This window comes from Cololabis saira, chromosome 10 (genome assembly GCF_033807715.1).
Source record: "Cololabis saira isolate AMF1-May2022 chromosome 10, fColSai1.1, whole genome shotgun sequence".
In the NCBI taxonomy this organism is placed as follows: Eukaryota; Metazoa; Chordata; class Actinopteri; order Beloniformes; family Belonidae; genus Cololabis; species Cololabis saira.
This window is the reverse complement of record NC_084596.1, coordinates 24,527,624-24,541,692: the sequence shown is the minus strand read 5'-3', so window position 1 is coordinate 24,541,692 and position 14,069 is coordinate 24,527,624. Positions and strand designations below refer to the sequence as shown.

Here is a 14,069-nt window from a genome sequence, read left to right as displayed (position 1 = left end):
AATATCTCTGGGTTGCCATGTTTTCTCCACTTATCGATGGGGGGTTTTGATAGTGTCCCAAGGTTTGTGCAGTGCTATTCATGTTTTTATATATCTCTCCTCTGTTTGGAACTTTTCAAAAATTTAAGTCTCACACTTTCTTTGGCAACTCTTTGTAGCCCAGGGCTCTAAGCAGAATGCAGCCTCAAAGATTTAAGCAATTAGTACTGCAGCACCTGACTTTTATCTGATTTTAATCAGATAAATCACTTTAATTGATGGCAGGTGTCTGCTATTTACCTACAGGGCTAATGGAAGTTAGAGCCCATTATGAAAGGGTGTGCAGACTTGTGCCATCAGGTAGTTATTGCAGGGGGGGTTTTCTGTTTGTTTTTTTTACTTTAAATGGTCGTAATTTTCCTTTGTCCCTCTGGATTTTTTTATTTCTGTTGGAAGATCACATTAAAGATGGGACAGTTTTGGCATTGTAGTTCTAATCTCTCTCTTTGTATTTTAAAGATCTGAAGACCCAAGTCTGCCTAGTAATTCTTGAAGTTGTGAAAGACACCACAGAACACTTTCTGAAACATACTTTTAGGTTAGCAAAAAATTTGACATATTTCAAAGTGGAGGAGCAAAAGGCATCTGTCAAGGCAACAGTTGTGAGTGATGTAAACACGGGTGTGTTTTACATTACTCACAACTTTTGCCTAGTTCAGTGCTGTTGACTCACAAATGTCTAATTTTGGGGTGACCTTGCTTGGATGCCAAGTCGCAGCAAAATTAGTGTGCACTTTGAAGGACTACAAGAATGCCCTCTTCCATGTACCACTCAAGTTCCGAGTGAATACATTTTAGATGGCAGACATCAGTGGAAGAGGGTATAAATCCAAACATACAAGGTTTATATTAAGTTGTCATTCTTTTTTGTTAGCTTTGGTCCTTGGAAACTGGTTGGCCATGCCTTTTCATAATTTATGTTATGTTTTGTTTCGTTCAGATGAGTCATACATCCGAAAAGACAGTTTAATCTATTCAACAATTGTCAATTAAAATCCATTTTGGTCCTTTTTCACCTGAATTGTAGAATGCTAATACACTCTATCTCCAAAACTATTGAAATAATAATTCCTTCATCCAGATTTTTCCCTTTTTCTTTTTTCCTTTTATTTTTTTATTTGCAGAAGTACATTATGAAAATAAAATTGACGTGGTGGGTGGAGGACATACCACATTTGATTGCATCAACTCTCAGAGGAATATAATGATTTACTGCACCTGCCTTTCTCTGAAAATGAGTCAGGATAGTATGATGAAGAAGAGAAGGCAGGATGGAGACACTGGAGGCCTTTTTTTCTTATTCTCTATGAGACCTGCAGACTGTGACAGTGAAGGGGAAAATGAAGGGATAAATAGGTCTGATTACCAAGGTGGCCTAATGGTGCTGACTATGCCAATTTGACAGGCTAATAGTACACTTGACAAATAGATGTAGAAGAAGTATTACCCAGGCCTATTGTTGAGTCTGTTGTAGTAATGAGCTGTTCTCCAGTAATCTGCCAGGTCTATGTCCAGACTTATATGGCCCCTTTGTCGCCACGTAATTGCACTGTTTCTAGCCTCAATGGGGTCTTCAGTAAAAGGCCACTGTCAATGCACAAGCATAAAAAAAAAAAGAAATTGATGGTAAGAATGCACTTGGGGGGAAAAAAACACCTTCAAAACACTGGGTTTATCTTTGGTGTTAACAAAGGACGGTTTGCATGCAGTAATAAGTCACAAGGCCATTTTGGCAAGCTGTGAAGATCCCATATTGAATTTACTAAACAAATACCATGTAAATAAGATAGTGTCTCAAGAAGTTTGAACTGATGAAAATTATAAATATATTCATAGTAATGCCCGTGTAAACTAATTGATATGGATCAATAGATTTACCAGCTGACCTTATTGTGTGGTTAAGTCAGGTAGCAAGCTGGTTCATACAGATATCTCTTACAGCAAAACCTTTTTCTCATATGGTGACACTCAGTAGTGCTTTTGAGTTTGTCTGAGAGAAAGCGTTTTAATTGCTTCTAAATCACATTTTTGAACATCTGTGGGGTGAAAAGTGTCTGTAATCAACACCGTTTACAACACCAAATTTAGAAAAAAGTTGCAACAATGTAAAACATGCAAACAAAGCATACCCACTTATTTTCACTTTTAATATTTTGGAGACAACATGGACCTGAAATATTCCACGCCACAACTTTCTGTTGGGAAAATTCAGGACTTGTAACAAGGTAACAGGAATTGTAACTGTTGATGTCAACAAGTGATTATAATTATGATTTGGTACATGAGTAGGCAACTTATTTATGGACCTTCTGGTTGCAGGACAACCGACTCTTCTCACTCACTATGCCACAGTTACAAAAGTATTATCCAGAAAAAGACTTGAGAAGCAAAGCCTGAGCTGGGCGATCCTGGTCTCCTTCTTTAAACAGCACAAGAATTGTCAATACTACCCTCAACAGCTGACTTAACCACAGGACCAAGAGTAATAGTGTGGTTGAGTGTGAGTCTTTCTGTGACCATTCCTCTCAAGGAGATACATACATGCAAACATTCAAAGAATACAGACATAAAAATGTTATATACTGCACCCTCTAAGACAGACATTATTAGAATTAAGGAAAATATGTACTAGTCACATGGATGATAAGACGGTTCACTTTCTGAGCTTACTGGCACATCCTATTTGACCTAGATTGTGTGCCAGCAACCTCCAGACCACAGAATGCCAAGTATATATACAAACAATCCTCCTCCACTTATCTAATGTTTGGAGAGCTGTTCCTGCAGAAATGCAAACATTGCTATCCTCATCCTTTTTACGGCAATTCTGATGTCGGTTGCTTTCAAGATAGTAAAATCCACTGCTTTTAACTGCAATCCAAACAACAAGATGAATTGCAGACATCTACACTCTGTGTGTTTGTCAAGTCAAATGACATATTAGGGAAATGTGTCCATGGAGGATATTCAAAACAGTACTCATCGTGTGTCTTCAGCTTACACGGGTTTAAAGCCTGTTCTTTCTTACTACCTTCTCACCGTATTCAAACATACAGTATGTCTCTGAGAGTTTTGTCATGCTGCTGCTGTCTCATTGTCTTTTTTTTTTAATCCTTGTTGTTATAAATGTTGAATACCATCTCTAGATCCAGGAAGCAAGGTGTGAGTTGCAGGCAGAAAAGTGTGGACTTCTAAGCTCAGCTGTCACTTTGGATGACTTTATATTGTAATAAAATATTATTGCACTGCACATAAGTGACAGTGGCTATATATGTGCTGTGCCAACCTGAACTAAAACTCAAGACATCTACAGCTTCTGTCTTTTTCCGAAATAGAACTGTACTGAGCTATGTTCAGAAGCCTCCATGTATAATATGATTGTGGAAAATAATTCAAGCTATGGGTCCTTGACAGAAATCCACGGTGTTGAACTCATCCCTCTTTAAGATGTTTTGAGAGAGGCTCATTACTTTGTAGTCATGGCTGGCTTGGCCTTCTGAGCCCCTACTAATAAGCTGGCTTGCAGCTGAACCTTTGGCTTTGACTGACATACGGCACATGACTATAGGCTGCTCCCCTCGTCTGAGACACTGACTTCCTATTAGGAGTCTGTATGCTTCACTTGTGCAGCAGGATCTTAAAGCACAAACTTCAAGCACACAACAGAGAAAGAATAGATTGGAATGTGTGGTCACAAATGTGTAAAAGTGCTTATGCACTTTTTTTTCCTGTTCACAGAGTTGAGTCAGGCATTGGCGCAAGATCAGCTGAGCCAATATGATGTAACTTTTCGGTCCAATCATTTCGCTGGTGGTAACTGAAGCAAAGTAGCAATTATGACTTGGGATGTGAAGGGTGTGCTAGGAGCGTACAGACTCCTTGTTCTGTTCGAGGAATCCCACAATGACCAAAAAGCTACAGATATATTAATAGTTTTATATGTATTACTTGTTTTATTTTGTAAGATGTTATACTAAAGATCTGTTTCTTGATCAGATGAGTTATGTTCAGCTGGTATGAACAGTTGGAGGGATCTTTCAAAAGACATTATCTTTGTAAGGTCGTGATGGATTATCAACAAATTTTCAACTAAGCATCTGATCCAGATACTTAAAGCATAGATTAGGATAAAAGATGAGGATTCAGTGTTTTAGATATGCAAAATCAAAAGTTTTTTGGCTTCATACAGGAGCAATGGAATGCACAGATTTATTTGTAGTGTATGAGACAGAAATGAAAATGATGTACACTAAGCACCTGGTGCACTGATTACCATAGCATTTACAACTGTGGCACCTGCACATTATACTAGATGCACATAAATATGCCAAGTCATCTGTAGTCCACAACAGATTAAATTTACAAAGGAGAAGTTTCTCATTCTTTAATAATTTTGCCTCATGCTATTTTTTGTTGGTCTCTTCTCCTTCTGCACATCTCTTTCTAAGTCAGACACAGGCTTTGACTTTGATAAATGGTGAGCCAGGTTCTGCATTAAAAGCCACTGGCTGCAAGTGGGACCAGATAAAAGTAGAGTACAGGAGCAAGTGATAGGCGGAATGCAAGAGGGAAAAAGGAGTGCAAGACATAGTCACCAATCAATGTCAGCATCATCGTCCCAGGGTGGCAGTGCGGGGCACATTTGGAAGGGTCAGCAGTGCTTCATGGAGCTGAACTTTAGACAGGCATGACACATCTGACAAGTTCTTACCCCGTGGTGTTTATTTTGGAGCAGGAAGTGCTATGTTTTTCATGTCTTTGTTTGTCTTATGTGAATTGCACAAGTCTATATCTTAATAATCTTAATGCTGTGTGTGACATGATTTGCCAAAAACAACTCCTCAGCAAAATCTCACTAGATGATGTTGGTAGTGTGCAAAACTGATAACAGTCAAGTCTCTCGTTAAGTTTATACAGTCCTTGTGGATCTGTATCAACTCCAGAAATGTAGAACAGTTGTTAAATAGTTACAGTAAACTGGACTCACTTTACATTTTGTCAATATTAAAAAAAAAAAAAAAAAAAAGCTTTACATGCATTTTCAGAGTAGCATAACATTTTAGTCACCACTTCTACATGGTCTTGAAAATCTTTTTTAAAATTAATATATTGCAAATGACAAAAAAAGCTTCGGCACACATTGAATGTTGTACAATCAGCATTACATTACATTACATTTTGATACATTGTCAATATGGTGTGTTAGAATTATGAACCGGTCAGATTAGCATACATCTCCTTGCTACACTGTAATTTACTCTGTTGTGCTCAAATCACAAATGTCCTGACAATGCTGAATGATTTCAAGCCAGCTTTCTTGACAGTTTATTTTAAACTTGCTGTCACTGGCTGGCCTAATTAGGATAACGGTGGAAACATGCCTAAAATCCGGTCTGAATTATTACTGAAAGACAAATGACCGAGATCACAGATCTGTTCAGTGAAGCCATTCACTGAGGAAAAAATGTGGAGTTGTGGAGAGATGAAGACGTGTTCTTGCATGCTGTTTACAACATAACTACTGTAAAACAAACAATGAATAAGGTTTTATTTTTTCACTTGCTTTGTTTGGGTAAAAGATACTGCTTGAGCACAACAGATGGTGGAGTCAGGGAGGTGGGGCCTGTTGTGTTTGCACTCAAAGAAAAAATGCGGGTTTAAATGCATCTAAACCTGATTAAGGTGTCAAAATATATTATGTTGGATGTATGCAATTTCACATGATGGCAACACATAAATATGGTGGCTGAGACCCTCAGATATAATCCCTGTGGAATTATTCCCTGAAAAGCACTCACACAATGGTTTTACAGCGTGAGGAAGTGGTGTGTATTAAGTGAACTAGATTAAAGGGTCCATAACACCAAAATCAAAGTCTGGCTGGGAGATAACCAGACTGACCATCAGTAAGCCTCAAGTGAATCGATGAAAACAAGCGCTTGAACCTATCTAAAGCTAGTTCACATATGGGCATATTGGTAACAAATTAACTCTAAAATATATATCCATGAAAAATAAGAAAGAATAAGAGATTATTGATGCACTTGAAAGCTATATTTGAATTTGGAACAGAGGTGCTGTCTTTCTTTGCTGATATTTTTTCCTGCAGAAGTTCGGTGAGGAGTTGTTCTAGCCCTCCCCTGTGTCTGTCAGGAACAGTGTGTCTGTGGCTGATAATTGATAATTCGGCCAAGGCAGCCCTGGTTAGTGGAGCATGAACCAGCCTGAGACGGAGAGAGCATAGGTGCACTGAGGTGAAGCCCAGCCTGCGTCAAGTATGAATCAGGAAGGGAAGGCTGGTGGAAAGAGCCCAGGAACACAGATGGAATGTAATCCATACACTGACGGGATAAACATTCACATTATACGCTGTCATGATCTGACGCTCAAATCAAGACTGAATTAGCCACGTTTCATGCAACAAAACATGATTTTCAAACAACAGCAATTTGTTGAAGGGCTGGGAATTCTCTCCCACTGGAACTCTTCTCCTAAAATTGCATAGAAAGGGAAAATAAATTAAATAATCATAAAGGAGTGTGATAAAAAAGATCACTTTGTCGTCTTTTGAAGAGATGAGCTATTTAGAAAGATGGTGAGTGGGGACCAGGTGGAATGACGACCCACCCCAAGCAGCGAGCAGGCTACACACAAAATGTAGAGCATGGACTTGCGTGGGACTGCATCTATGTCTGCAGACACAGGGGAGGAGCCGTAATCTAGTCAGACGCAGCTTACAAATGATTCTGATATGAAAGTGCATTTGGATTTGGCATTTAAATTTATATTAGAATAAGGTTTATTTGCACATTGATGATTTTCTGAAAACAGTTTGAATGAATTTCATTAAATAAATTGATTTGCAAATAAACACTATTTTGTCGTGGCACCATGAAGATGTTAAGATACACTTAAACCTTATAAATGTTCACATATGGAATAAAAGAAATTGATACATAAATAAAAGCAAAGTTAAGCTGTTTTGGGTGCTTGGGGACTGCACTCTTCTGGATAAAGATCTCCTATATTGCTCTCGGGAGCTGGGAGATCACAGCTCAGACTGCTCCGATTACCACTGGCACCGCAGTTAGCCCTCACTGTCCATGTCCTTTCTATTTCTTCCTTCCACCCCTTGATATTTTTCCAGCTTATCGTGTTACTTCTTGATTTTGCTGTTTGTTGAGATTGCCAAGACTATCACTACTGCTTTTTACTGCCGTTCGGGAGGCACCATGATGTCCTGTTGGCTCGTCATCACCATTTTATCAACCTGGATTTGGAAGTTTACTCAAAATCTTGGTTCTCTTTTTCCACCACTCTTGGAGTTGTCTCCCATTTGGATTATGGGGTTTCCGACCCATACTGATTACAGATGATCGTGCACACCATTCCAGCTACTTGATCGTAGCATTGTCCATGTTTGTTTCACATGCCATCATCTTACATCCTGCTGTTATGCGCAGGATCGTCTCAGGGGCATCTTTGCACAGTCTGCAGCTGCGGTCTTGTCTGGTGTGGTAGACACTCGCCTCTATTGTTCTTGTGCCCAAGGCCTGAGCTAGTGTTACTATGATTAATTCCTCCACGTTGTCCTTGAAATCAGCCTTTTCCAGCCATTGGTAGAACTTGTCAATGTCAGCCACTTCTTCAGTCTGCCAGTGATACATGATGTGGATGGACATCTCTTTCTACGATGGTCCTCCTCCATCTCTTCCTCCACCTCATCAGAGTCTTGCTGCTCTGCAGATAGGGGACATCCTCTGAATGAATGTGTGGATCTTTGTTGTTTCTGGATGGTGGCTTTAACGCTCACCGATCCCTGGTCTCCCTCCTTCTGCTTCATGTAGTCTCATGGTGTAGACTTGGGTTGAAATCCTCCATTTGTCATGAGTTTTCTTGAATGTACTCAAGAAAATATTTAATGGAGAAAATGAATAAAGGAACATTAAAAATAGAAAGAAGGAAATAAAAACATGTATTCAGGTTTCCAGTACTCTTAAAAGGCAGTAATTCCTTTCAGGTTGTACCTCATTTGCATAAAGTAGCCTAGACTTCAACATTATGTAGATGAGGAGCAGGCAATGTGACACAAGGTCTCTCAAAATGCAGAATGGCACTCCAGAAATTATTTGAGGAGTACTTACCTTGACAATGAAAAGGAATTGTCGAGCCTACGGGCCCCATCAGCATAATATTATTAACATATTTTAACATATACATTTGGCTGATCCTATATGTGTATATATATATATATATATATATATATATATATATATATATATATATATATATATATATATATATATATATATATATATATATATATATATATATATATATATATATATATATATATATATATATATATATACAAACATATCTTAATGCAAACATAAGACAAATGCTTATTCAGCTGCAGAGCCATATTCCTATTTATTGAAGCTAATATTCATGTGATATGAATTTGTCCTGTACTGTGGTTTGACTATACGCACTTCTGCCTCAGATGATTTACTGGGTAGTGATGACGGACGTTTTTTCTGGTTACTGCTATACAGAAAGTTTTGTGTAACTCATGACAAGTATCATTTGCTAAATTCTATAGGGTCTAAGCCTACTCTGTTATTAAAATCTGTACTACTACATACAGTTATTTGACCGCACTTAGAGGCTGATATAAGATGCATTACCATGTATCGGGAATTAAAGTTGCTGGGAGGCAGATGAAATGGATATCCCATAGCAGGCTTTATACAATAATGTGTAATAATTTGATTCTGAAGTAAAAATCAATATGACTTTTAAACCTCTGCCTTTCATTTGAAGTATTGTGACAGCTAGTTCAAATTAAGTGGATAGCAAGTTGCACACTGCTCTACTTGTCAAATTCATATTCTCACATATTTTTTTAGGGCGACACTTGAGGAAACTGGGTTAATGGCCTCTAACTGTGCCGTTCATTCAAAATTATCACTGAATGCCTTTGTTTGTCATCCCAAATCAACATCCATTTGCATTCAACAAACAGCTGTACGTGAGACAAATCTGTAATGATTACCTGTTGGTGTTGACTGATTTAGTGTTTCTCTCTCTGTTTCTTCCAGCCCCATCAATAGTTCCCATCATGCATCAAATCAGCTCCACCATGAATAGCTTCACACTCTCCTGGCCTCAGCCAGAGCAACCCAATGGCATCATCCTTGACTATGAGCTGCGCTACTATGAGAAGGTAAGCGGCATGTGCATACCTGCAGGTGAACTTCTTTCACCCGTGTTCCCTTCTCTCCGAGCTATCTGTGAGTAGAGCCCCTGTGTGCTGATAAAACATTCTGTCCCCATGCACCCTCCTTCTCTCCCACTGTTCTTTGGATTCTGCTGCTGATGAATTGAGTAGGTTGACCTCTGCGCCGGGCCCGCTCTGCACAGTGCAGTAACCCTGTCCTGCTGTGAAAATGTATTGCGTCTGGGGGGAGTCACATCGACCCGTCTCCTCACACACAATACATCTGCTTTATTAAGTCGCCAGGCCTACCCCTCAGTGGCGATGCTGCACCAGTATTGACCTGTAGGCTTTTCCCAAGGCCTCAGAAATAATGATACTGTGTGATTGGAGATGTGTTTTATTTTTTTGTTTGGGCCCCTGCTCGACCTTTGAAAGCCAATCAGTGGGTATTGCAAGGTTGGACTTGCTCAGTTTTGGCCTCGGACTTTGTTCATCTTCAGCTGTTTTATAATCTCCCAGTAAAATATATAAATAAGTCATGTGTATTAATGAGTATCTCTTTCATTCATGTTCTTTACTTCCAACAATTTCCAACAAAATTCAGGGGTTAATTTTTGTTGTTTTGCCTTTTTTCACATTTACTATACATTTACCATATTAAAAAAAACGATATACTATACACACTTTATTCATTGCATTTAGCATCTTAAATGTGCAATGAAAGCTAAATCTATTGTTGTTATCCTACCTCTGGCATTGCACTGGTCATGAAACTGAATCCAACTTTCGTGACTCTGACAAGCCTCGTCAACCAGACAGCTTGGTATTGTGTAAAGAACATGTACGTACACAGTCTCAATTTTCTCATGAATATCTATGAAGCCTAATCCTATTGATGTTTTTGTAGCACATCCTCAAACAAGTAGATGAGCACAGCGTAATCACAAATTGCACATTATCAAGGACAAGGTTTGCACTTGAACTGAGACGATGTAAATGATGGAGAGGTCTTACACTGTACAACGTGTGCTCCTCCAACTGTGCTTAAATGTACCTACCTGCACATATTTCCAGTTATTTGGCTAGAGACGATCCAGCATGTAAGGCTGAGTAAGACACATCAGGTGAAACCGAGTGATTACTTTGTGACACACTGGGCTGTCAACATGAGATTTCCCCTATGGTGATCATTTTTGACACCCTGTTGTTTGGATCTGACAAGATCTTTTTTTCTTCATGGCTCTCTGAACAGACTTTTCTTCAGCCAGCCATCGTCATCTGAGTTGTCAGTGAAGTTGTGCTTTTGTACATGATTGAGTACCAGTTCTCGGAAGCAAAACTAGCAGCTGGTAGATAATGATTAAAATGTTATTGGTTAAAAGTATTTTGTACTTGCAAGGGGACAAATCTATTTAAATTACATATCTGACACCTTTGTTTTTATTGCTTAGATGCACAGCTATCTTGCTAGCTGAGAAAACCAGGAAATTAAATTGTATAGCACCTTATGCCACACTTGTGCCACCTTCCTTCTTATTACCTGAATGCTTGATAGGTCCAGAAAATGGGTCCAAAAAGGGAGGATGTGGCCTTTTTAAGTAATAAAACATAATTACAGATAAACCCAGTCATTTTTTTTTATCCGTATCCATTTCTCTATCTCTTTATGTCTGCCTCTTAAGTTGTTCAATAGTCTCAGCGGTAGTAGACCTAATCTCAGTTCTAATTATACGTCTAAAAAGAGAATTTAAAAACTATTGAATACTAGTCAAGATCAAGAGCTGTGTAAATGTCTCTCGTTTTATTCAGGGAAAGAAAGGAAAACAAACTCCAGTGTACACTGGAATCAAGTTGGTTGTTTTACGACTATTTCTATTAAATCTGCTATCCAGACAAAAATAAAATAAAGTAAAAAACTGCTATCCAGTGATCATGGTTCATAGCAGAAACAACCAACAAGCATCATCAGAAACCATCAGTAACTTTCATCAATAACGACAGTAAAAGCTGTACTTAAAGTAATGACTCTAAAAGACTCCCTTTGGAAGCCTTGACTGCAGTCCGCTCTGAATATTGAAGGATGTTCACTCTGCAGGTTTCTTCTACTTTTCTTCTTATTACAGAGTAAGCTTTCCCAGGACCCCGTAAATTTGGAGGCAGGATTAAATGAGTTAAATGATTCAAGAGAAAAAGCAGAATCGGATTGCCTCCTTCGCTCCATTTTTCTCATACCCTTTTTCTTCTGGTTGCCGGAAAATTTGGGGATGATGGAAATAACTCAGCATTGCAGAGGTCAGGCCCTCCATTAAGGCTGGAGCATAGCAGCCGGTTACTGATAGCTCTGTCGCTGTCAGAAGAGACGGTGTGTGTGTGTGTGTGTGTGTGTGTCTGAATGAGTTTGTGCTTGTGTTTGTGTACATCTGTCTTCAGCAGTTTAGATGTGTGCAGGATAGCAAGAGTACTGTCGTCCACAGTGTGAGAAACCGAAGAAAAAAATCTAAGTACTCCAGCATGTCACCAGGATCTGCAACATATCAAACCTAGCACCATCTGCAGCATTGGTTTGTGCTTTGTATACAATTCTCAAAGGTTTTTGCCAGAGTTATGTCCTTATTATTCTTTTGCTTGTTTCCTTTCAACCATTGACCACAACACGTTTGAATACGTAGATGTTATTGAGCCAAATTTAGATCTTTAAAGTATCTTGTGAAAAACAGGACTTATTCTGTAGCAAGCTAAGATCTTTGCATTCCTCCTTATTTATTTTTTCTCCTTAGACTGTATACTTTAATCAGGGATGTTAATGGGAGATATTTTTTTTACTTTGTTTCACTTCACAGACTTAACATTTGAATGTTCTCCCATAAACTCTCCAGTTTTCCTTTGAGCAAGTCTGTTATTTGCATGCCTGTAAGTGTGTTTGAGACTGTGAAGAGGACACATGGTATCCCTCCATGTTCGTTTTTATGCCAAGTGGCCATGCTGTCCATTTTGGGTGGTTGGCATTTTTTTGAAGAACAGGCACACTAACATGGCACACACACACTTTCAGCTACCAAGTGAAGCACACTGAGTAAAGTAATATTCTTATAGTTCGAAGTGCTGCATATTTTTATGGTCCAATATGACACATTGTGTCTCGGTGGTCTTTGCAACAGGAGTGGGTTTGACAGTCACAGCGAATGTGTTTTTGGCGAAACTCACTGAAAAAACAATCTAAAGAAATAAATGAGAGAAAGCCCCGTGGCAGATTGTTGGCAGCTCAGTACGAGATAGCGTTGACTGTTATTCAAGTAAGTTGAAAGTTTTAACATGTTAAGAATACGTTTTGGATTCACAGCACTTTGACAAGACTAGAACTGACCAATCAGTTACACAATAAAAACATCAACTATATGCTAACATGAAGGTTTCTATTTATATAATATATTTTTGATGCAAGATTACCAATTAACAAAGTATGTAGTATAATATGGAGGATAACAATGAGATAACCACAACAACTCAGTCTACAATGAATGAAATAATCACAAAAAAGAGCATTTCTTAGTGAAATGAATACCTTTTTAAAAAAATTATCATATCCTGCAACTTGAAATAACACAAACAATATATGGAAGATGAAGTTGCTTCACCATCCGTCAGAACATGGAGAGGAATTTGAAACACTAATCAGTGAATTTGGTGTTTTAGGAAGACCCCTCTTGCTGAGCTTGCCTTTGTGGTTTTGCTGAATGCTGCGGAGACCAAGTTCCCTACAGTGTCAACCCTGGCAATGCCTTTGATTGGCTGGTCCACCATCTGCCTTCCCACCTGCATCTCTCGTCTTGGTTTAGTGAATTGGGGTGTGGTCCTCCTAATCCCTATTTGACTTGCAGCAGGAGAGGACCTCTCATAGCTGGAAGTCCCTCCTGGCATGGCCTTTTTTTATTGGTTATCCTCTAACCTGCTGGAATGCCAAATGCCAGCTCATTTCTAAGTGGCAGATGTGTGTTTGTGTGTGTGTGTCACATAATACCCGTTTGACAGGCATCATGAGGGGCCAGTCCAAACTAAAGGCCCCCCCCCCCAGGGATGCCACTGGCGGTTTGCCATCTGTCTGCTCACCTGTCCTCTATTCAGTTGGAACAGATGGAGGTTTGGTTTTGAGAAGGAAAATAGCAGGAATAGGCAAATGTTGACCCTGAGCGGTTCATGTGCACTCAACTATGGCTTCGACCATATGAATAGATGACTGCGGCTCCACTTTCTCGATGAGCGCCTTGTGTTTCGTGCTATTTTCAAACAAAGAACCTGTTGCTCCAAAGTCAAGTTTCATAAGTATTTGTTTCCACCACATCGCATGATCTCATGAACCCAAAAAGGCCATGAAATGATTAAACCCTCTAAACTAGTTATATCCAGCATGTCATTTATAAATATCTCTTTCCTCTCACAGATAGGGTGAAACCCTGTTGGATGCTCCCACATCCCAAGCCCAAACATTTGTCTTCATCAAGCCCAGAGTGTCCAATAAGAGTTAATGTGATTCCACACATCATTATGTGTGTGTGTTGGGAGCAGATTTCATAGCTGTGTTTACCTCGTCTGCTCAATGACGGAGCAACCGGAATGATTCAATTACACCAATCAGATTGGATAATGATTTCAGTGTGGGTTGCCTCTGCCTCGAGTTTCTTATCGCTTCCTGCGATCTTCAGCCCCCTCTTTCTCCTCCGCCCTCCTCCTCCAGCCTCTTTCCCTTCTTCTCTGCTTTTTTTTTTCTTTACCACAATTTTGTCACTCTTTTTTTTCCACTCAGGAGCGT

The 14,069-nt window shown here is 39.2% G+C and overlaps 1 protein-coding gene across 4 annotated transcripts in view; it reads left to right on the top strand.

Annotated features, from left to right (window-relative positions):
- The window catches only part of LOC133452682 (ephrin type-B receptor 1-B), a 177,160-nt gene that overhangs the window by 124,414 nt on the left and 38,677 nt on the right, over window positions 1-14,069 (top strand). For all 4 annotated transcript variants that reach the window (XR_009783275.1, XR_009783273.1, XR_009783274.1 and 1 more), the window contains one exon: window positions 9,144-9,268. Coding sequence is in view for 1 of the 4 variants with exons in the window: in XM_061732220.1 (XP_061588204.1) it covers window positions 9,144-9,268 (125 nt within the window). In the remaining 3 variants the exon portion in view is untranslated. The remainder of the gene's footprint in view (window positions 1-9,143; window positions 9,269-14,069) is intronic.